Source organism: Osmia bicornis, chromosome 6 (assembly GCF_907164935.1).
Source record: "Osmia bicornis bicornis chromosome 6, iOsmBic2.1, whole genome shotgun sequence".
In the NCBI taxonomy this organism is placed as follows: domain Eukaryota; kingdom Metazoa; phylum Arthropoda; class Insecta; order Hymenoptera; family Megachilidae; genus Osmia; species Osmia bicornis.
The window spans coordinates 3226800-3247599 of record NC_060221.1 but is presented as its reverse complement, the minus strand read 5'-3'; the positions used below and the strand labels follow the sequence as shown (position 1 = coordinate 3247599).

Genomic DNA, 20800 nt, shown 5'->3' with positions numbered 1-20800 from the left:
CTCTCGTACGTTCCTCTCTTTTCCTTTTCCTATTCTCTAACCCTTGCTTTCTTTCTCTTTTCATCTATTCTCCTTCTCTCTCTAACGTTACTCGACGCCCTCTATCTTTTCTGTTTCGTTTCTATCGTTCTGTCGTTCTCGACCTGCCATCTTTCTTCTTATCACGACATGTGAAACTATCTTTTTTCTTTTTTGATCGTTCCTTCTCTTTCAGTTCAACGAGAATAAACGAAACTCTCTCTCTTTACGTTTCGTTCATCTCTGTTGACGATAGTTTCATCTTTCTTGTAGTTACACTGCGTCGCAAGTCACGTGACATTGTGAAGCTTTTTTTCTATTGGTTATACCCTTTCTACCATGGCTCCGACATTACTTAGCTGAAATGTGATGCATTTCTAAGTTGTGTGAATACATGTATCGTACTCCTGTTTACTTCTATCGAATAGAGTGGTCAGTTTCTATATGTTTTACATGTAACGATAGGTTCACGCGATATGGTAAAGCTAGGTTTGTTTCGGTCGTTCAACAGTAGGTTAGGTTGTATGCATGTATGTGTGCATACTTCAGGATGCACTACTTAATCCTCAAACCCTATATTCAATGTAAAATTAATTCACGTCATAATTTATTCAAAACTGATAAATTCTTACAAATATGTATATTAAAGCCTTCTTCGGTAGAGACTGAATCAAATAATACAATTTAGCAAATCATACAAATTTCTAACGATTGTTAATAAACACAAAGAAATTGGCTTAACATGACTTTAGCGGGATCGTTTTCATATAAACAGGCTTTGAAAGATTTTGGCGGTACAACCATTAGCATTAACATGTCTCGTACTTAAGTGTGTTCCTAATTGTAAAAATATAAAGAAACGTGTTCATTTGTAATTGTTCCTGACGTTATATTTCTCTTACGTTTGCTGGAATTTGCACATAAAAAATTAATATTTTAAGGAAATAATAAGGGTTGTAGAGTACTTGAATAAAAGCAGTCATTTCAATTCAGTATGATATCCGCTACTGTACGAAACACTGAAACTTATGAGACAGAGAAACAAACAAAGGTTGAGGATATCCAAGTACAACAAATATCTGTAAACAACTGTATTGAGGAAGAAAATAAAAATACAGGTAAGTTGTTTAAATATAATTGTGGTAACATACAGAAAAGTTGTAAATAATAAAGAAAAATAAAATTTAATTTTCATTCTTCAGTGATTGAAAACATGATACTTCAAGAAACAGGCAATGATAGGAGAAAACTTCGTAATGGAAAGTATGTTAATGTAGAAATGTCTAATTTAAGTAAAATTAATGGTGATATTACTAAAAATCGTTCACCACAACAAAAAACTCAACCAAAAAGATTCAATAAAAGAAGAAGCAATGTAACCGAAGAGTTAGAAACAAATGTTCCTATGTTAATAGACGATGAAAATCTAACACCTAATATTGAATCAAACATTAACTTGAATGAACAAGAAGATTCAGGCGATGAGCCTGAAAGTAATATGCTAAAAAAGACCAAAACAGACAATAATAATGTACATATTAAAAGACCTATAATATCCCATCAGAAACCTATTAATGTACAACAGAAATGTGAATATTGTTGTCAGAAACTAACAAGCACAGATTTGAAAATATACCCAGGCCATCCTAATGGAGCTATAGAAGAAATGATTGCATTAACAGATCCTAAATTATCTTTATTCACAGGAGAGGAAACTATGGTTTATGAAGGTGATGAAAGACCACAAAACAAAATAACTCACTTTTGTGTGTACGATAAAAATGGACACTTATGTTCTTTTGATACTGGCTTAATTGAAAAGAATGTTGTACTTTATTTTTCTGGTTATATGAAACCTATTTACGAGGAGAACCCATCCCCAGAGGGTGGTATGCCCACAAAAGATATAGGTCCAATAAATGAATGGTGGGTGTCAGGGTTTGATGGTGGTGAATTAGCCCTTATAGGATTTAGCACAGCATTCGCAGAATATATATTAATGGAACCAGCCGAAGCGTACGCACCATTTATGGATTCTGTGAGAGAAAAAATTTATATGAGCAAAATAGTTATAGAATTTTTGTTGGACGAAGTCAATCCTACTTATGAAGATTTATTACATAGATTACAAACTATAGTTCCACCAAAAGGATTAACTAGGTTCACAGAGGATTCTCTGTTACGATACGCGCAATTTATTTGCGATCAAGTAATATCTTTTGACACATCCGCAAGACCAGAAGATTCTCTCTTGATTACTAGTCCATGTATGAGAGCGTTGATAACGCTTGCAGGTGTGACATTAAAGAAAAGAATCGCGTTGCGCGGAACCCACTCGAAAGATCAAAAGAAGAAAATTACTTGGACCAAAGCCACAACTACGAAATTAGTTAATAATATGTTTGAAACATTCTTCTCCGATCAAATAGCCACAAATGGTGATAAAGAAATATCGGGACCTAAAAGACAAAGATGCGGGATATGCGAGATTTGCCAACAACCAGATTGTGGAGTTTGTACAGCTTGCAAAGACATGATTAAATTTGGTGGGTCTGGTAGAAGTAAGCAAGCCTGCAATATGAGAAGATGTCCAAATATGGCTATACAAGAAGCTAATGATTCGGATCCAGAAGATGATGATCTCAATGATATGCTAATAGAAAATGTTAAGATTACTCAAAAAATGATTTTGAAAGAATTTAAACACGTCGAGAAAGAAATTACATGGGTGGGAGAAGCAATTATAGATGATGGCAGAAGAACATTCTATAATTCGGTTATTGTCGTTGATGAAGAAATAAAAGCAAATGATTATGTACTGATTGAGTCGAATGATCCCACGGTTCCATTACAAATAGCTAAAGTCATATATATGTGGGAGGATAAAAATGGTGCAAAATTGTGTCATGCAAATTGGTTCAGAAGGGGTAGCGATACTGTACTCGGTGAAACATCAGACCCCTTAGAATTGTTTTTACTCGATGAATGTGACAATGTACCATTCGCTTCAATTAAGTCTAAGGCTACTGTTATTTATAAAGCTAGTCCTAACAACTGGAGTGAATTGGGTAATTATACTACCTGTTATTGAGAACATTATAAATTATCTGTGTTTTAAATGCCCATTAATTATACATTTCAGGAAATGCAGATATACTACCAGAAGATGAAATACAAAATAAAGATGGAAAAACATTTTTTTACCAAAAGAAGTATACACCGGAGACTGCTCGTTTTGAAGATCCATCTTCGGATCCTATATGTCCGCGAAAAGAAATCAGTCACCGATTTTGTCCCGCTTGTGTGCGTTTTACAACGTTACAGTGTTACTATACACCAAAGGTTTTTGATCGAGGAGAAGAGAAAAGTAGTAAAGAAGTAATATATAACATGGTAAAATATAAAGGCGAAGAATTTACAGTTGGATCGTCTGTATTTTTAATGCCTGGAGCTATAAAATATAAATATACATCTATATCTCACATCTCCACGAAACCAAAGAAAGGACAAGTAGACGAAGATATGTATCCTGAATATTACCGAAAATCATCGGATCATGTAAAAGGATCAAATTATGATACACCTGAACCATTCCATATTGGATATATAAACGCGATATATGCAAAAACTAATAGTAAATTAGTTGCAGCTTCTGACATATGGATTAAAATAAATAAAATGTACCGACCAGAAAATACGCACAAAGGACTTTCACTGATGCAACAAGTTGATCTTAATATGCTCTACTGGAGTGACGAGGGTAAAATATTATAATAATAAATATAATCCTTACAGAAATATGTATATTGATAAATTTAATTTTAATTTAAACATTTCAGTTTGCGACGTGAAATTTTCGGATGTAGCAGGAAAATGTTACTTGATGTATTCAGAAAATTTAGATCAGTCCGTAGAAGAATGGACTTCTACTGGTCCAAATCGCTTTTACTTCTCGCAAGCTTATAACGCCTCGGAGAAAACTTTTGTTGACCCACCAAATCATGCTATGAATATTGGGAAATTGGGGAAAGGAAAAGGAAAAGGAAAAGCAAAGTACAAAAATAAGAAATTAGAAACTAATGATAATAAGAAAGTAATAAATAAACCCATAGATTATTGCACTGTGCCAAAAAAACTGAGGACGCTAGATGTCTTTGCTGGTTGTGGTGGTTAGTGTAAAACTGATTACTTTTTTTTTTGCAATTGCTGAATACTCTACTTTTAATTAATATTTTTATTACAGGATTATCCGAAGGATTAAGACAAGCTGGTATTGTAGATAATCAATGGGCGATTGAAAAAGATGAACCAGCTGCATGTGCATACAGACTTAATAATCCCAATACAACCGTATTTTGTGAAGATTGTAATGTACTTTTGCTAAAAGTTATGAATGTAAGTATAATTGTTAATATAGAATAAGTAACAAGTTTCAAGAATATATTTGTATTATTTTTGTAGGGTGAACTTTGCGATAATAACGGACAACGCTTACCTCAAAAGGGGGAAGTGGAATTGTTATGTGGTGGGCCACCGTGTCAAGGTTTCAGTGGCATGAATCGTTTTAATTCGCGGCAATACTCATTATTTAAGAATTCTTTAGTAGTATCGTCTTTGTCTTATTGTGATTATTACAGACCAAAATTCTTTATTATGGAAAATGTTAGAAATTTTGTATCTTTTAAAAAAAGTATGGTACTTAAATTAACATTAAGGTGCCTTGTGCGAATGGGTTACCAATGTACATTTGGTATTCTGCAAGCTGGGAATTACGGTATTCCGCAAACAAGAAGAAGGTGAGGAATATTTAAATTCTATTGATTAAATGTTTAATTATTTATATTTCTAATTTTCATTTGTGTATTTTTAGGTTGATTATATTAGCTGCTGCTCCTGGAGAAATCCTTCCAACATATCCAGAACCAACTCATGTGTTTAGTAAACGAGCATGCCAGTTAAGTGTTATCGTGGATAATAAAAAGGTAAGATATAATTGTTATTTAATATAAACTTAAATTATCTGTATAAATACCTTAATATTTTTATTTTTTTCATAGTATTCATCGAACTGTGATTGGACAGAATCAGCGCCGTACAGAACAATCAGTGTTCGTGATGCGATGTCTGATTTACCTAATATCCGAAATGGATGGAATACAGAAGAGATGACTTATGGCGATGAACCAATATCTCACTTTCAAAGAAAAGTAAATTATTAAGTGTTCACTAATATTAACATACAAGTATTAATTTATTAAATATATCTCATTTACCTTTAGGTAAGGCCGAAAGAACCTGATGCTATATTGAGAGATCATATCTGTAAAGATATGGCACCTCTGGTTGAAGCACGAATAGCGCATATTCCAACTGCTAGCGGGTCTGATTGGCGAGATTTACCAAATATTGCAGTACGTTTGAGCGATGGAACATACTCAAAGAAACTGTAAATAAATTAAATTCATATGTGTTAGAAGAAAATAATTAATTTGATGAATAATAACTTGTTTGTCTTGTAGAGAATATACTTATCATGATAAAAAAGCGGGTAGAAGTTCCACTGGAGCATTTCGTGGTGTATGTAGTTGTTGTACGGGCAGAACATGCGACCCAATGGATCGGCAATATAACACTTTGATTCCTTGGTGTTTACCTCACACTGGTAAACGTCACAATCACTGGGCAGGCTTGTACGGTAGATTGGAGTGGGATGGATTTTTTGGTACTACTATTACTAATCCAGAACCTATGGGTAAACAGGTACGTGATAATTATTTTTTGTTGTATTAAATTATCTTCTATTTTAACTCTTATTTGACTATTCGATATTTTCATTGATTAACAGGGTCGTGTTTTGCATCCTGAACAAACAAGAGTTGTGAGTATAAGAGAATGCGCCAGATCGCAAGGTTTCCCAGACTCTTTTCGATTTTATGGAAACATTCTTGATAAACATCGGCAAATCGGCAACGCAGTTCCGCCACCATTAGGTGCTGCTTTGGGTTTTGAAATTAGAAAGTGTTTAAGAAGTGAAAATATTGATCAATCAGCCAACAACTTAAATGGTTTTAGTGATTGATAGCATTTTAAACGTTTTTTATAATTAAATGCTACACCTAAGTTTAATGGTAGAATAAGTTATAGATTATTTTTTTATCTACATACATTTATCATCATGTGTTCATTAAAAATATGTAGATGCTTTTATTCTTTACATGATCAAAAGTATTATGTAACACATATGCAGTATGCAATATTAAAGTTTAACAAGTGGAATTAAAAGGTCGAAAGCAGTATTTTAAATTAAATGATTAGATTCTGAAAAATTCGTATATATCGAGAACCTTATATGATATGTACATATTGTATCTTTTTATAACTATAAGCTAAACATAATATTGTTTATCAACATACTTTTAAAAGAAAAATACTGATAAATAAAGTTTTCAAAGAACATCAGAAATATTCATTATGAAATAAAAATTCATCATTATTTTTATCTATTTGTATTGTATGTACATAAATAAACAAAATTTATTTTATCTTTCAAGTATAAACTTAAATATATCTTGTTTATACATATACTTCCTTTATTACATAAATAATAAAAATTAATTTCACACCCATTCACAGCAATTCACAGTCATTCAAAATCACTTCATGAATTGGTGTATTTAAAAGAGCAATATTTGGGTTACATGTCTAAATAATTTAAGCAATATTTAAGAAATCTTTTTCTGTGTCAATATGTGGGCAGATACTATTTTAATTGTATTTATAAGTATCTGTACAGCTTTATTAGGAGAAGGTAAAAAAGTTCTTTTATTTATTGTTTTCTTAGGTTTGAGGTTATTTTCTTATTTCCATATTACATTTTTCACTTATATTTAATTTGTTTATAGGTTTAACATGGCTAATGGTTTATAGAACAGAAAAATATCAGAAGTTAAAATCTGAAGTAGAAAAACAAAGTAAAAAATGTAAGTTTCTAAATCATAGTAGTACTAAGTATAAAATTGCTTAGTAATTTAAATAAATTTAAAACTATTGTTTAATATAATTCATTCCAGTGGAAAAGAGGAAAGAAGCGCACGGGGATTCATTAGACAAACAGCAAAAGAAAAAGATTGAAAGAGAGGAAGAAAGATTAAAAAATAATAATAGAGACTTATCTCTTGTAAAAATGAAATCAATGTTTGCAATTGGGTTTGCATTTACTGCTCTTTTAAGCATGTTTAATAGCATATTTGATGGAAGAGTTGTGGCAAGGTTGCCTTTTGTTCCAATTAGTTGGATACAAGGTTTATCTCATAGGAACCTTCCAGGTGATGATTATACAGAGTGTTCATTTATTTTTCTTTATATACTGTGTACCATGAGCATTAGACAGGTAAACACATATTTTTCATTAACACTTACATCTAATTTAATTGAATATTTGATTTGACATGTTTTTGCTTAAAATAGATATTGTTATTTACAGAATATTCAAAAACTACTTGGATTTGCTCCATCTAGAACAGCAAGTAAACAGAGTGGAAGTATTTTTGGCCCTCCACCACAACAATTTAAATGAATTTAGAAAAATTTTATAAATTAATTACATATTTGCCATTCTACTACACTTAATGAATGACTGATAATGAAAGAGAAGTTTTCATATAGATTAAAATTGAAGCTTAATATATTATAATATATACTTAATGTATATATTATCTTTTTAAAGATATTTAGCATACATACAATAAATATATATTTAATACTGATCTTTTTTTAATTTGTATATAATACATTGTTTTAATAAACATTAAAGGATTGTTGATAACTAATTATTTGTTAATGATTCTGAATGTGAAAAAATATGATTTTTATTGAAACATAAAAATGTAACGATAATCAGAAATATTTAAAAATATTAATGAAAAGATAATAAAATGTTTAAATATATTGTAAAGGGAGTCTTTTAATTAGTATAATAATGCAATATATTTTAGAAAATAGGTATGACTCATGTATTCCATCAAGCAGTTCTTATACAACAATCAATGTTATATACAAACATAACAATCAATCATATACAAAAAATAACCACTACCCTTAATTCGTAAAAAATATTTAATACAATAGTATGCTTGCGATCTCGTTTTATAGAGAACAAGTTCACATTTATAAATGAACATGTACTCAACAAATATTAGATCGTTTCGCATTGAACTATTTCAAATTATACATACACGTTTTTACTAAAAAGTTGCCTTCTTTTATATTATTACATAGTATTTTAAGCCTAAAACAGTCTCTTGTTATTAGAGCTAGCGACATTTTATACAAAATGGTACAATTATAATATTTACAATCAATCTACGTACACGACTAAATGTAAGATATCTTAATTTAATAAAAAGTTATTTAACTCATTATTTGAACTTTTGGTGTTACAATTTTACGTTGTATATTACCCTCAATTCATTTTTAACAGTATTTTAATTACATATATTCATTAGTAGAAAGCGATTAGACACCCATCTGGCAATCTGAAAGACAAATGCTTCTTATATTGGAATTTGCACTTCCTGCTCATTAGCGTCATACACTTTGAAATCATCACTGGTCATGCCAATAAGATTAAAATCCACGACGATTCCCGTACATTTTAGTTTTTATTATAATTAGTTCATTCATATTTTTCGGCAGTGGCTACTCTCTGTAAATTATGAACGTAAAAGGAAGACATGTTAATCGAGATTTTGCTTCTACATGACTCCAATTGTTAATATATTATAAAAAAACAGATAGATAAAAAATATCTCCGACATTATTGCAGACCTTTTTTTAAATATCTGTCTAAAATTATAATAAAAAGTAACGTGTAGGAACCTCTTGCCGTCCAGCAGCCGACGAACCTATTGTTCTCCTTTCATTGTCATTTTGGATTCAAAGTAGTTTTTCGATATTAAAATTCTGCACGTATTACTCGTGAAAAATAAACTTATCACGACATTCTTTTGTAATATTCAGTTTCCATATTACACGATGCAAAGAAATCGAAAGTTATTTGTATATAGTTCAATCTTGTGAAAATATACATGGTATAAATGTCATATTATTTGCCTGATCCTTCGTAATAATAGAAAATTGCACATTATAATCAATTTCCTCGACTAATATAAGCTTGTGTCGAATACAATTTGATATCTTCCGTACGATTGTTCATTCTTATTCGTTCACTTTCAGTAAAGCGAACACTTATATTATGCTACCCATGGAAATTCCAATAAATCCTTCGATCACTTCAACTGATTTCAAAACGGTGGACAGTTCACTCCAGGATGAAGATACTGACATTTATCACCAACCCGGCAGTAACCATTTTTTGAAAATTGTCTACACACGGGAGGTTGCTTTCCACTTCCCCTCCATCCACCGCCTCCTCTCCATCCACCTCCTCTGGGTGGAGGTCCTCCACCACCTCTGTACCAACCAGGCCCAGGAACGCCTCTACCTCTACCATGCATCGGGCCACCGCCCCTAGGACCCTGAAAGTTAGGCCCAGGACCGTACAAAGGACCAGGTGGTCCTTGAAAATTATTTGGATTCATATTATTAAATCCCATGTCTTCTGGCCCCATCATACCATAACCTTCTTGTTGCTGATTGTACATAGGCGGCGGTCCCAACATTCCAGGTGGTACCATCGGACCACCTTCCATTCCAGGTGGAAATGCATTTGGCATGTTTCCCATAGGATTCATACCCATTGCATCTGGTACAACTACTTTTCCATCCCCAGTTCTCCAACCTCCTCCTCCAGCGGACATTGGACCTCCCATTTCTGGACCTAATGGACCCATGTGAGAAGGTGGCATCATCTGCTGAGACATTTGAGGAATTGGTCCCATCGAGGTCTGGGGACCCATAGGTGCCATCACTGGTTGTTGATTATGAGGGAACGAGGAATAGTGGAAGCTCGAAACTGGAGGCGTCTGAGGTTGCAATTGAGGTTTTGGTTCTGGCCACGGCATGGAAGTAAAGTCTTTTTCACTTTCCTTGTTTCCCGTGAGATCGTCCAAAGGAATGATTTTGGGTTCACTATATACATGGTGACGTTCTTCATCAGGCTCTGCTGCCGAGTCTGGAATCCTGCAATTCAAATATATTACATAAAGAAAAACATTTTTATATAATTATATCTTGTGGTACCCGCATCAGTGAGTACAGTCTATAAGTTGCGACTATTCATTGGTCTAGAGTACTCATTTTTAATGTAGCATGCATATATTATTTTTCACACGACTATCAAAATTAATATTCATGTGTTCCGTGCATGCAACCGTACTTCATTTCACAACTGAAGTATATACTTACATGCTTCGGTTGAAGTACAGCGCTTGTAAAATGCCTTTCTCCCGAGCATACTGAATATCTTTTTCTCTGCTATCTTTTCCGGACTCTACTAAGGCAGGAGGTAGATCGATCGGAATTAAAGGTTTCCACCTTGTTCTCTCTTCCATCAGATCTTCAGTACCTAGAAAAACATTAAATTTTACATAAGTATTTGAAATATATTTCAGAGTAATAAATATTTGATTATGATTCTTATAACTTACTTAATTTCCTAGCCATCTGGAATGCTTCCCTCTCATTTTGCTTTTCCATTTGTTTCATATCGGTGAATGTTTTCGTTACGTTCACTCTTTCCGTTTCATCCAATTCGAAATAACGAACCGATTCCAAATCCGTCTTCCATTTCAATGATTTCTTCGGCCCTTTGCGTTTTTGAAGCAACAAAACGCTTCTTAGACCATCGACGTAACGTATTTCTGGATAAGAACCGGAGTTATCTTTCTTCGCGGAATCGGACATGGAAGACGTATCCTCCGGGGAATCGGAGGTCTTTTCTTCTGCATCATCGTCCGGTGTTGGTGCTGAACAATAGATATTTTTATATACACCATTGAAAACAACATATTCAATAGCAAGAACTTTTTAATAATAATTAATTAACTTACTGTTACTTCCATCATCGTCAACATCCGTTTTAAATATCCTGTTTTCTTTCTCATCGGAAGTCTCTTCTTTCTCTTTCTTAACATCATCGTCCGAGTTCTCTTTCTCTTTCTGCTCTTTATCTTCATCTGTTTCCAAAGTGTCTTGATAGAACTGCAATAAAAATGATGTGTTTTTTAAATATATAAATTCAATATTATCGAATAATTTTCAGAAAATTATTCTTTTCTATTTAAAGTATACTGCTGGTATTACCATGATTATAATTAACATATACCTTAAAGTTAGGCTTGACAACTACAGGTGATTTTTCATCGGCACTTGGTGGTGAGGTGGGTGGAGGTGTAACATCACGATTATCGTTACTGGCAGTTTCCTGTTTCTTTGCTTCCGACGGACCATCCTTCGTGATTGATGTCCTTCGCTTCCTCTTTCGCGGCTCTTTGCTTTTCGTCGACGCGGTCAAAGCATCCATAAACATATCGCTTTCTTGCAAAACCATTGCTGAAAAATAATAATAAAAATCATCAGTTTTATTATTCCGGCAAAATGACCCTGAAAATCTGCAAAACATTCAGAAGTAAATAGAATTTTGCGTGAATATTGATATTAAGATCCGACTCCTTCATCGAGCTGAAAACAAGAAACATTTTTAGCGATGATCGAATAAGAATGATATCTACAGGGAATCTGTAACAAAAATACAATCATTGTTTTTAATAAATACAAGAAACATCATGTTACAACAAAGTTAGAAAAACGAAGGATTATCGTGATTCAATCTTCGATAAAGTATTTTTTTTAAGTACAAAGATGCGTTCTGATATAATTCAAGATTTAACGAAGAGAAACAATGTTGAATTAAATAGGTAAACTCATCCGTGAAAGAAGATTATATTAATAAATGATTTGTAATGCAAATAAATCAATGAAATTCGATCTGGATCAGTTACTTTCGATCCACTAGATCATCGGTATTCTTTTTTCAAAGTTTCAAGTAAAAGGGGAAGCTAAGATAAACGCGTAACATCGTTTAAAGTTCATAAGTGTGACGAAGGATAAACGTAAATATTAATTTAGAAAACATCGTAAATTTTCACCTTTTTTTTACAATCTACATTCGAATATGATTTCTTTGATCACTAATGAAGTATATAATGGAAAATGATTTTAAACGAAAACAACAATTGTTCAATTGATACCAAAAGCGTTTCGCTTCTTCCACGATTAGCGTGGAAGTATCTATTTTTTAAAATTTTGTACGATGCGTAATCTGTTTACGCATTAATTATGTAAATTTACAGTCTCTTCGTGAATGCATATTTTGATAACATACAGAAACAATAACTTTCTTAACATCTTTTTTTTTTATTTTCTCGAGATACGTTATTTGATTAATTTTTGCATCGAACAATAATGAACAGTTGTATACAACGTGAAAATTTGACGTCCAAATTTGGTTTGTTTATAACAAATTGACATTACGCAGTGTAACTGGATACGCAATAAAATTTAAGTGTATATATCTAAAGAAAATGCAAAAAAAAAGATATTGAATTGATAATAAATCACACTGATAATCGTATAAATATCCTTGAAACGCATTCGGTAAAAGTGATAATAGTAAACTGGGGAATAATATACGGGTTTTAATTGTACGGCTCCAATTTTATTTCCATAAACCTTTAAAATTACGCTCGTGATTCATTTACTTCGTTTCAAAGGCGTTTTGCAAAAGTCGTACGTATACATTTAACTAATTTATTAACGATAAATAAACATTTCGTCTCGTTGTATAATAGTCGCCCGAAAAGAGTGATATACAGTCGTGGTTCGAACAAATAATTATTTAAATTTTACGCAATCGACCCATCAATGATAATTCAATAAAGCTTCCTATCTTCTTCAATATTTTAAAGAAATATAATAACAAAGACCGGAAGATTGTTTTTGTCTTTCTCGAGAAATTATGCAATCATAAACTACTAAACATTCGTAAAAATAAATAACAATGTAAACGTAATTACAATAACATAAATAAAATTTGAATTCGCACATATTTAAATTTAATATAACTATCTTCGTTCATTTGAAATCAGCGATACAAAAATGAGTTAACAAACACATTTCATTTTGAATTACTATTTCGTAATACGATAAAATGTTAGAGAACGCATACATATTTTTTTTTTTAGAAATCTATGTTTTCGATATGCAAGAAAAAAAGAGAAACAAAAAGGAATCGAATAAATGAAAGTATAGATAGTAGCTTGAATAATAAAGTAAGCTAATACATCATTCTTTCAAGTATATCTTTTTCAAATTCAAATTGAAATAGGTACCGCATGACGAAAGAATCGTCCACGAATGGCGCGGATCTAAATATGTTGAATGGTTAATATAATTCGTAGCGTAATGCACTGCTACAAGAAACAGAGTCTGGCCCCATACGCGATTGCCGACGTAAAGACCATCGCAAAAACATCAGCCTCGGTACTCCACGGAGTACCCAAGAAGCGCGCCGCGCCGTTGCGCAACTCCGTCGTAACTCCCGCCTATTCTCTCCTTCGTCGTGTCTAATTCAAATAGACGATTTTTAAGTAAAGAGTTTCCTTCGTAATATTCAAATTCAAATCATTGGCTTTCGATATATATCAACGCGGCAATTTTGTTTTGAATATTCTTTGATTAAAGATTGAACTGCAAGATGAATGTTTTCAGTAGCTGATGAAAGGTATACTATATATATACTGGAGTAATTGGAAAATACTCTTGGAGCAAATAAAATCAAAACTAACTGTTATTCAGAAAAGCTTCGTACATAGTAACATGTCTTTTCATCGATCAACCCTGTTTCAATGGATTATATATGAAATTCTTTTTTGAAAGGATATGTAAAACTTGATTCTGATAATAAATTCTAGGAATAAATAACAGAATACGCTTGTACGGAACACAAGCATTAAATTTCCTGTCTGCTCTTCTTTTATATCTTTTTCTTTGTCCCATTCCAGTAACATTTTCAACACGATTGTTAATGCGCGATTACTGGCAAGGAAGAAGACCTTCTTCGCCATGTCGACGTTGTCATTGGAAATAGACGAATTACACGTCGTAAGGAGAGGCCCGTTGATCCTAAGGGGCGGCTTGTTCGGAAGACGTCGAGTCGGTATGCAGCGTTGTATTTTTTCATGCATTTATTGGAAGTGCTTTTGTTCCACGATATTCCGCCGCATTCTTTCTTTATACGAATTTCCTTCAAACGTCGTGCCACGCTTTTCTATTCGCTTCTCCATGTATTCGTCCATACATACAATTTACTTTCTTCTCCTCTTTCTCGCTCTTTTTCCATCTCATTCTCTCTCTTTCTCCATTTCTCTCCCTCTCTCCCATTCTCTCTCATTCTTTCTCACGTTCAGAAGGATATCTTGGGACCATAACGCCCGATGCAAATTTCAATTCTCTCTGATGAACGCAATTGATTCTGGCGAATTCACTGTGAATTAAATAATATTATAGAATTGAAATTGGTGTATCTCTCATAATAATTTTGCTTCCCTTGTGCAGCGGACACTCGAAATGGTATCATAATGTTTAAGTAGTACATATAAAATGATTGAACGTTAAAAGATTATCAAAATAGCCAGAAACCTTGTAATTTTAGTTTTGGTATGATTTCATATAAATAAACTAAAAACATATATAACAAATGAAAGTTAAGTTTAACACTATTAATCTCATCTAGTATAACTTTACTATCTCAATCAGATTGTTCCAATGTATGATACCATTTTGAGAGTCATGAGTTGCACTTTGAATTTTGTACAATTAGTCACCGAGAGGATGGAAATCTGGATGGGCTCACGGAATTGAGTGTTTTGCTTTATCAAGCATTCAGTGAGCAAGATGTATAGCAGAAACCCAAGAGTTAAATATTTCCAGATTTCTGATCAATTTATTTAAATGCTTAATAGGGTGTACATGTACAAGGGAAGAAGTATGGACAGACAAGAGTTGGTTTGTTTCCTTACCTAGACAGATTAGTAATATCCGTGGTGACTTCTATTGATGTATCGTTTGTTGGAGAACGGTAAAACACACACCCCGAAAAAAATATATGTATATCGATAGGAACACACCTTTTTTTTTTTTGTTTTATCCAAGTATTCTTAGAGGAAACTGCACAATTAAATGCTGATGCGTCGCTTATTAAAAAGTATTTTGATTCTATGAATTTACCACGTGGCACTAGCTTTGAAATATTTTGTACGATATTTAATTAATACTTTATCGAAGATTACCTGCTAGATCTTCTTAATATAGCAAATAAATCGATGCTGAAGGAGGTGATCCTACTGTCTTCGTTCTTCTAAACGTGATGTTAGTTATTGAGGCAAGCACAAGAGATCCGTTCGATCCACTTCCATGTGGGTCGATAGATACGTTTTCTTATACCTTCTACAATATTCTAATAATTTGTAGGAAAGTAATACAGGGTGTCCTAGTACATACTATAAACTAAAATATATATGCCTGAAAGAAATCCTGAATTAATAAAATAAGAAAACTATATATAAATGTAGTAAATGAAGTGAAATATCAATATTCACGCAACAGACAAAGTATATAAATATATAGTTTGCTCGTGATTCTCCTGGAGCCAACCACCTGCAAACTCAATATTAAGAAGTTAGTAATAGAACGGTATAATAGAACAAATTGATATTCAAAGACTAGTTATTTTAAGTTGAATTTAGAAGAATTGAACTAGTTACATAAACATATTTCATTTTTAATTTCTGAAAAAAATTTAATCATAAAAATAAAATTAGGAAAACTGCAATATACATATGAAATATTAAATCTTTTCACATTGTATAACATGAAATAATTTGAAAGCAAAAATAATACAGTCTATTAGTTTAAATTTGATTAACATTATGATTACACGTTACACATAATTTCTATACTTTATATACTGTTGTTATTTGAGCTTAACAAAAGTGTATATACATTTTCTGTTATATAATATCGCCAATAATTGAAAAAAAAAAAAAAGCTAATTTTTAAATTTAAAGTACCTAGTCTTGGAACATCAGTATCAGATAAGAATTTGAGATAATATGTATCTTTGTCCCTAAAGAAGTAAAGTTAACTTGTAGAAAAAAGTATATGCATGTACTTGCAAAGAAAAGTTTTAAATACAATATTTGATATATTGAATAATACTTACGTTTTGGTTTTGGTGGTATTAATTTGATGCCTCCTTTCTTTTCTTCGCTCGGGGGTGTTGTTGGCGAGTCCAATGATAATTTAGCTCGTTTATCCGCCGTTGGAATAGCGTCTCTAAGTGGAGATGGCCTCTTTAAAACAGGTAATTTTTGTGGTATAACCTTTTTATCAATGATAGGATTTGGTTTTTTTGCTGATCTAGGTGGAGGAGGTTTGACTTCTTCCTCCAGACCTGTTGATCGGAATTTAGAGTTAAATGTTTTCACAGTCTTTGGTCGTGATGTAGAATCCTGAGAATTTTTCCTACTCTCGATAGAAATAGAAATATTCTTTTTTTCTGGCATTGCAACGATTTTCTTTGAATCAGTCTTATTTTCTTTAGAACTATCCCGTGAATCGGTCGACGATTTTCTTACAGCTGCATCCCCTGATTTTTCTTCTTCCGATTTCTTCTTAGGTATTTTCCCCAACTTTGAACTCAGCGCCAGTCCTTGTACTTTTTCTAAAGTTGCTTTGTCCTTCTCTGCCTGATCCTTCTTCTGTTTTTCTTTCTCTCGTTCTTTATCAGATTTACTTTTACTAGAACTATGTTTACTAGATGAATTGGATGAATGATGTTTATCCTTGTCCTTGGAAGACTTATCCTTGGAACTAGAACTTTTCGAACTACTACTACTAGAGCTAGAGCGATGACTACTGGATTTGTAAGATGCGGAACTACTACGATGCGAACTGGAACTTGAGGTATGTTTAGAAGAACTTTTAGAAGATGAAGACGAGCTATGATGATTTTTCTTATCAGAACTACTAGACTTTTTGTCATCTTTCTTAGTAGAGTCCCGATTTTCTTTATTACTAGACTTACTACTTTCACTACTACCATTATCTTTAATGTCTTTATTGTCCCTACTTTTAACAACATCCACATCAAGACTGTCCGTGGAATCTACTACAGTTTGTTTCACTTCACTCGAAACTTGGTCTAATTTTTCAGATCGTACAACATCCGCTTCACAATCTTGCCCACTGACTACACCATCACTAAGTTCTGTAGATGTTGCTTCCTCCTCGGAGTTCTCTTTCACAGGAAGCGTATTATCCACAATATCTCCGTTAACGTCTACGTTTGTACTGTTTGCATTTAAAACACTAGTAATATTTGCAGCATCCGTCTCCACTTTTGTAAGAATTTGTTTCCCTTCACGAATTGTAATTTTATACACAGGAACTGGAGATTGAGAAGATGTAGATACCACAACGAAAGATGGCTTTTTTGATTGCTGTGTTGATAATTGTTGTTGTATTTGCACCTGCTGAGGTTTACTAACAACTTGCAACTGTAATGATTGTACAGTTGACCTTTCTTGTAACTGATGCTGCTGCTCTTGTGATTGTTGTTGTTGCTGAACATGGGATACTGCGATAGTTGATGTAGAATTTGGAATAAATTGTAGATCTTGCACCTGAACTGTTGCATTTTCAGAGCCATCAGAACCTTGAATACCACAATGAATGGAATACTGTTGTTGCTGTGGCTGTGCCGATTGGGAAACTAAACTATGTCCCAAAGTTCCAGGAGTTTGTACTGGAATAGTCATGATTTGTGCTGGTACAGAATTTGGTGCAGCTTCTCCTTTCACTATTTTTAACCACTGCTCAACTAATCGGCTAGCCAACACTCTAACACCTTGATGACTGCCTTCTTTTGATAAACCTTTTATCAGTTTCGGGCAATTGTTGCTTTTTAATCTTTCAATATCTACTGGGCATAATAACAGCAGTTCAAGAAGTTCTTGAATAAGAGCCCAATTTTTTGCAAGAATACCATCAGTTAGCCACATGTGAATGAGATTCCATCCTCCAGCACCCATGAATCTAAACAGAGAGAAAACAAATTGTCCATGTTGTAAATTGTTCTGGGCAGTAACACTTTTTTAAAGAATACATCAAATATTTCAAATAAATAAAATTGTGGGACTCTCATCAGTGAGTACAATCCATATATCGAACTGTTCATTGGTTTGGAGTTCCTATTTTTTTTAATCTAGCATACATATTATAAATTACACAGGTATACATGGTATGAACATCTGTGTATACCAGTATGCAATATAAAGAATTTTACTTTTTACATAAATATTTGTCCAATTGAAGCAAATATTATCTATTTGATGTAGGAAATATTGATATATCAAGTTAGAAAGAACATATATACTTACTGGCTAAGTAAATCAGTATTTGTAGTTTTTAATATTTGGATGTAAATGCATTTTGAAACTAGTTTCTTTGAAAACTTTGTCATTAAATTAGTCAATCGATGAACTTCTTCCTTACTTTTAATACCTCCAGTTGGCCCCAATAAAACGCTAAGACATTTCAATAAAGATAGAGGATCTATACGTGGCTGAAAAAGCACATGTAAAATGTCATATATGTTGAAGTTTCAAAAGATTATGTAACAATATAAAAGATTCATCCAATAAAATTCAAATGTTTTTAATGAAATGTCATGAATTTATTTAGGCTTTTAGTATCATCATACTTGTGTAAATGACTTTTAAATATTCAACAATTTCTATTCCTCTGAATAAACATCTGCTAGAAAGAATATCTTTTCAAAACGTATACTATTTCATAACCTTTCACATTATGTAACAATATTATGCATTACACTAAAACATTTCAATTTGAGTGGAAAATATGTCGAACGAACGTACAAACATAATAGAAAAGCGATACGATCATTTACCTTCACCATTTTATTACTCAATAGGAGCATTAACAAAATAAATTACATTAATTTTTAAATAATCCCTCATTAAACTATCTATTTACATCGTGCGGCGAATATCGAAAGTTGCTAATGCCAGAAATAGAATAGGAGGTCATACAGACGAAGGTTATTGATCCTACCGCTTTCCCCTTCCATCACATACACATCAATCGTAATTCATCGCACATGGCGCCCTCTTTCAAGAAATTTATCAAGCAAGGGGAAAGTAATTGATTGCAACAAAAAACTAGACTTACCATTTTGATGTTATTCTTGACGATTTAACGCATATCGAAGTACAAACAAAGGATCATGACGCAAATCTGTAATGAAACACAAAAATATTCGTTCGTTTAATGGTGCAATGTCAACACATTTCTTCAAGGCTAAGTATACACGACACCGCCATATTGTTCAAAATTCTTAAGAGTATAGATTTATAAATAACTCAAAAAATCCACATCTACGAATAAAAGAATTATTTTGAAGAACATCGTTACCTAAGCCTAAAATATATTTTCACCAATAATTGTTCATTAAAGTGAAATTCTTGAAACGCTTCGTTACTCTCATCGTCCTTTCATTCAACTAACTGTACAAAGAATCTATCCTCACAAAAACGGAGATAATAATCGATAGGATTTTTGTACAGTCTTTGTTATTTTAATTGTTTCGTTATTTTTGCATTCCCTAATCGGAAAAATCTACAAATACTGCAGTTATGCAAAAGCTACAAATAGTAAAACTATCAATGTGAGAGGTAAGCTCTTCAGTTAACGGTGATCACTGGATGGTCAACTGGCGAATCTCTTCCTGCGCAATACTTCTGCGCATATCCCACCCAGAATGGTTACACAACCAACCAATCACATTTCGAATCCCTTTTAACGTCAGCCAATAACTGTTATGACCCCACCCTTTCACTTGACATCACCGAGCAACTTCTATTTATAGCTCACCATGATGATCCATTTATATTAAAATTTTTACCAAAATCGTAGTTTTCTTAGGCATATGCAATCACTAACACTTTTTATAGCGTTCAAATAATATTCGATTATCACTCTTGCAATTTTAACATAAAATAGATACCTTGCATGCAATTTTCAGCGTGAAAACCCGACAATCCCAACGATACAACGAAGTTACATCACTACTGCATTAATAGTTCTATGCTGCCTATCCCTCAAATATTTTAATATTAATTTTTGTCTATTTTTATTATATCCAATACGAAATATATATAGCTGTGTGATAAAAATATAATGAAAACTGTACCAGATTCTGCTAGTTATTCGAAATGAAACGCTGTCAAAAAAAACTTCGGCTTTTTTGAACGACAGAAAAGCCACTCACATTTGATTAACAATTAAATCCTTTTTATGGAAAATAAATGTTCACAGGAGTGTATAAGAAATTTAACATTTCCTATACACGAGAACGACGTGGCCCTACGCTTTGATGAAAATAGGCTACGCATCGGCAAACGCTACAAGATTGTCCAAAATCCGTAAATATCTTCTTCTTCAGCTGCCATCTGTAATCAAACATTGTTTAAATTTTACTTTTATTACCTTAATGTTGATTTTCTTGTGATATCTTGTTGAACAATTCCGAAATTTACTTTTAACTTAAATAAAATTATTCTCACCTAACTACGTAGAAGCTGCTGTTACGCCCAAGTCGGAAGTGTCTTGTTTTCGTCATCTGAGTCAAATGATACTTTATTTTATTACATATTATACTGTCATTATGGACAGTTAATTACAA

General features: G+C 32.6%; 3 protein-coding genes across 11 annotated transcripts; 2 read left to right on the top strand and 1 right to left on the bottom strand.

Moving 5' to 3' along the window:
• The first annotated feature begins 97 nt into the window (after nt 1-97).
• LOC114874687 (DNA (cytosine-5)-methyltransferase PliMCI-like) lies at nt 98-6499 on the top strand. The gene is made up of 11 exons (XM_029184205.2): nt 98-1136; nt 1221-3086; nt 3161-3778; nt 3858-4187; nt 4262-4413; nt 4480-4814; nt 4889-5000; nt 5076-5225; nt 5298-5464; nt 5538-5778; nt 5864-6499. The coding sequence occupies exons 1-11, from the start codon at nt 1013-1015 to the stop codon at nt 6095-6097; spliced, it is 4329 nt and encodes a 1442-aa protein (XP_029040038.2). The 5' UTR covers nt 98-1012; the 3' UTR covers nt 6098-6499.
• Nucleotides 6500-6627: 128 nt separating this feature from the next.
• LOC114874690 (calcium load-activated calcium channel) lies at nt 6628-8444 on the top strand. The gene is made up of 4 exons (XM_029184214.2): nt 6628-6826; nt 6921-6998; nt 7089-7408; nt 7502-8444. Exons 1-4 carry the CDS (start codon nt 6766-6768, stop codon nt 7592-7594), a joined length of 552 nt encoding a protein of 183 aa, XP_029040047.1. The 5' UTR covers nt 6628-6765; the 3' UTR covers nt 7595-8444.
• Nucleotides 8116-20737, bottom strand: LOC114874688 (serine/threonine-protein phosphatase 1 regulatory subunit 10). Of its 9 annotated transcripts, none has more exons than XM_029184206.2 (10): nt 20682-20737; nt 19531-20567; nt 19288-19353; nt 18477-18661; nt 16259-18132; nt 11303-11529; nt 11028-11178; nt 10626-10943; nt 10384-10543; nt 8116-10158 (listed from the first exon to the last, which is right to left on the bottom strand). In XM_029184206.2, exons 3-10 carry the CDS (start codon nt 19288-19290, stop codon nt 9321-9323), a joined length of 3756 nt encoding a protein of 1251 aa, XP_029040039.2. In that variant the 5' UTR covers nt 19291-19353; nt 19531-20567; nt 20682-20737; the 3' UTR covers nt 8116-9320. The 9 variants fall into 9 exon arrangements, with proteins under 9 accessions (XP_029040039.2, XP_029040043.2, XP_029040041.2 ...); XM_029184210.2 differs by having other exon boundaries at nt 18477-18623; XM_029184208.2 differs by having other exon boundaries at nt 20309-20567.
• Between the last annotated feature and the right edge of the window lie 63 nt (nt 20738-20800).

Excerpts from the sequence above, each read along its gene's own strand:
- LOC114874687 (XM_029184205.2), top strand. The coding sequence starts at position 1,013 with ATGATATCCGCTACTGTACGAAACACTGAAACTTATGAGACAGAGAAA. Across the intron at positions 3,779-3,857 it reads GCTCTACTGGAGTGACGAGG|TTTGCGACGTGAAATTTTCG; the intron begins GTAAAATATTAT and ends TAAACATTTCAG. Across the intron at positions 5,001-5,075 it reads TTATCGTGGATAATAAAAAG|TATTCATCGAACTGTGATTG; the intron begins GTAAGATATAAT and ends TTTTTTTCATAG.
- LOC114874690 (XM_029184214.2), top strand. The coding sequence starts at position 6,766 with ATGTGGGCAGATACTATTTTAATTGTATTTATAAGTATCTGTACAGCT. Across the intron at positions 6,827-6,920 it reads TACAGCTTTATTAGGAGAAG|GTTTAACATGGCTAATGGTT; the intron begins GTAAAAAAGTTC and ends ATTTGTTTATAG. Across the intron at positions 6,999-7,088 it reads AGAAAAACAAAGTAAAAAAT|TGGAAAAGAGGAAAGAAGCG; the intron begins GTAAGTTTCTAA and ends AATTCATTCCAG.
- LOC114874688 (XM_046286027.1), bottom strand. The coding sequence starts at position 19,036 with ATGCTCCTATTGAGTAATAAAATGGTGAAG. Across the intron at positions 18,133-18,476 it reads AATACTGATTTACTTAGCCA|ATTCATGGGTGCTGGAGGAT; the intron begins GTAAGTATATAT and ends CTCTCTGTTTAG. Across the intron at positions 10,544-10,625 it reads CCAGATGGCTAGGAAATTAA|GTACTGAAGATCTGATGGAA; the intron begins GTAAGTTATAAG and ends ATGTTTTTCTAG.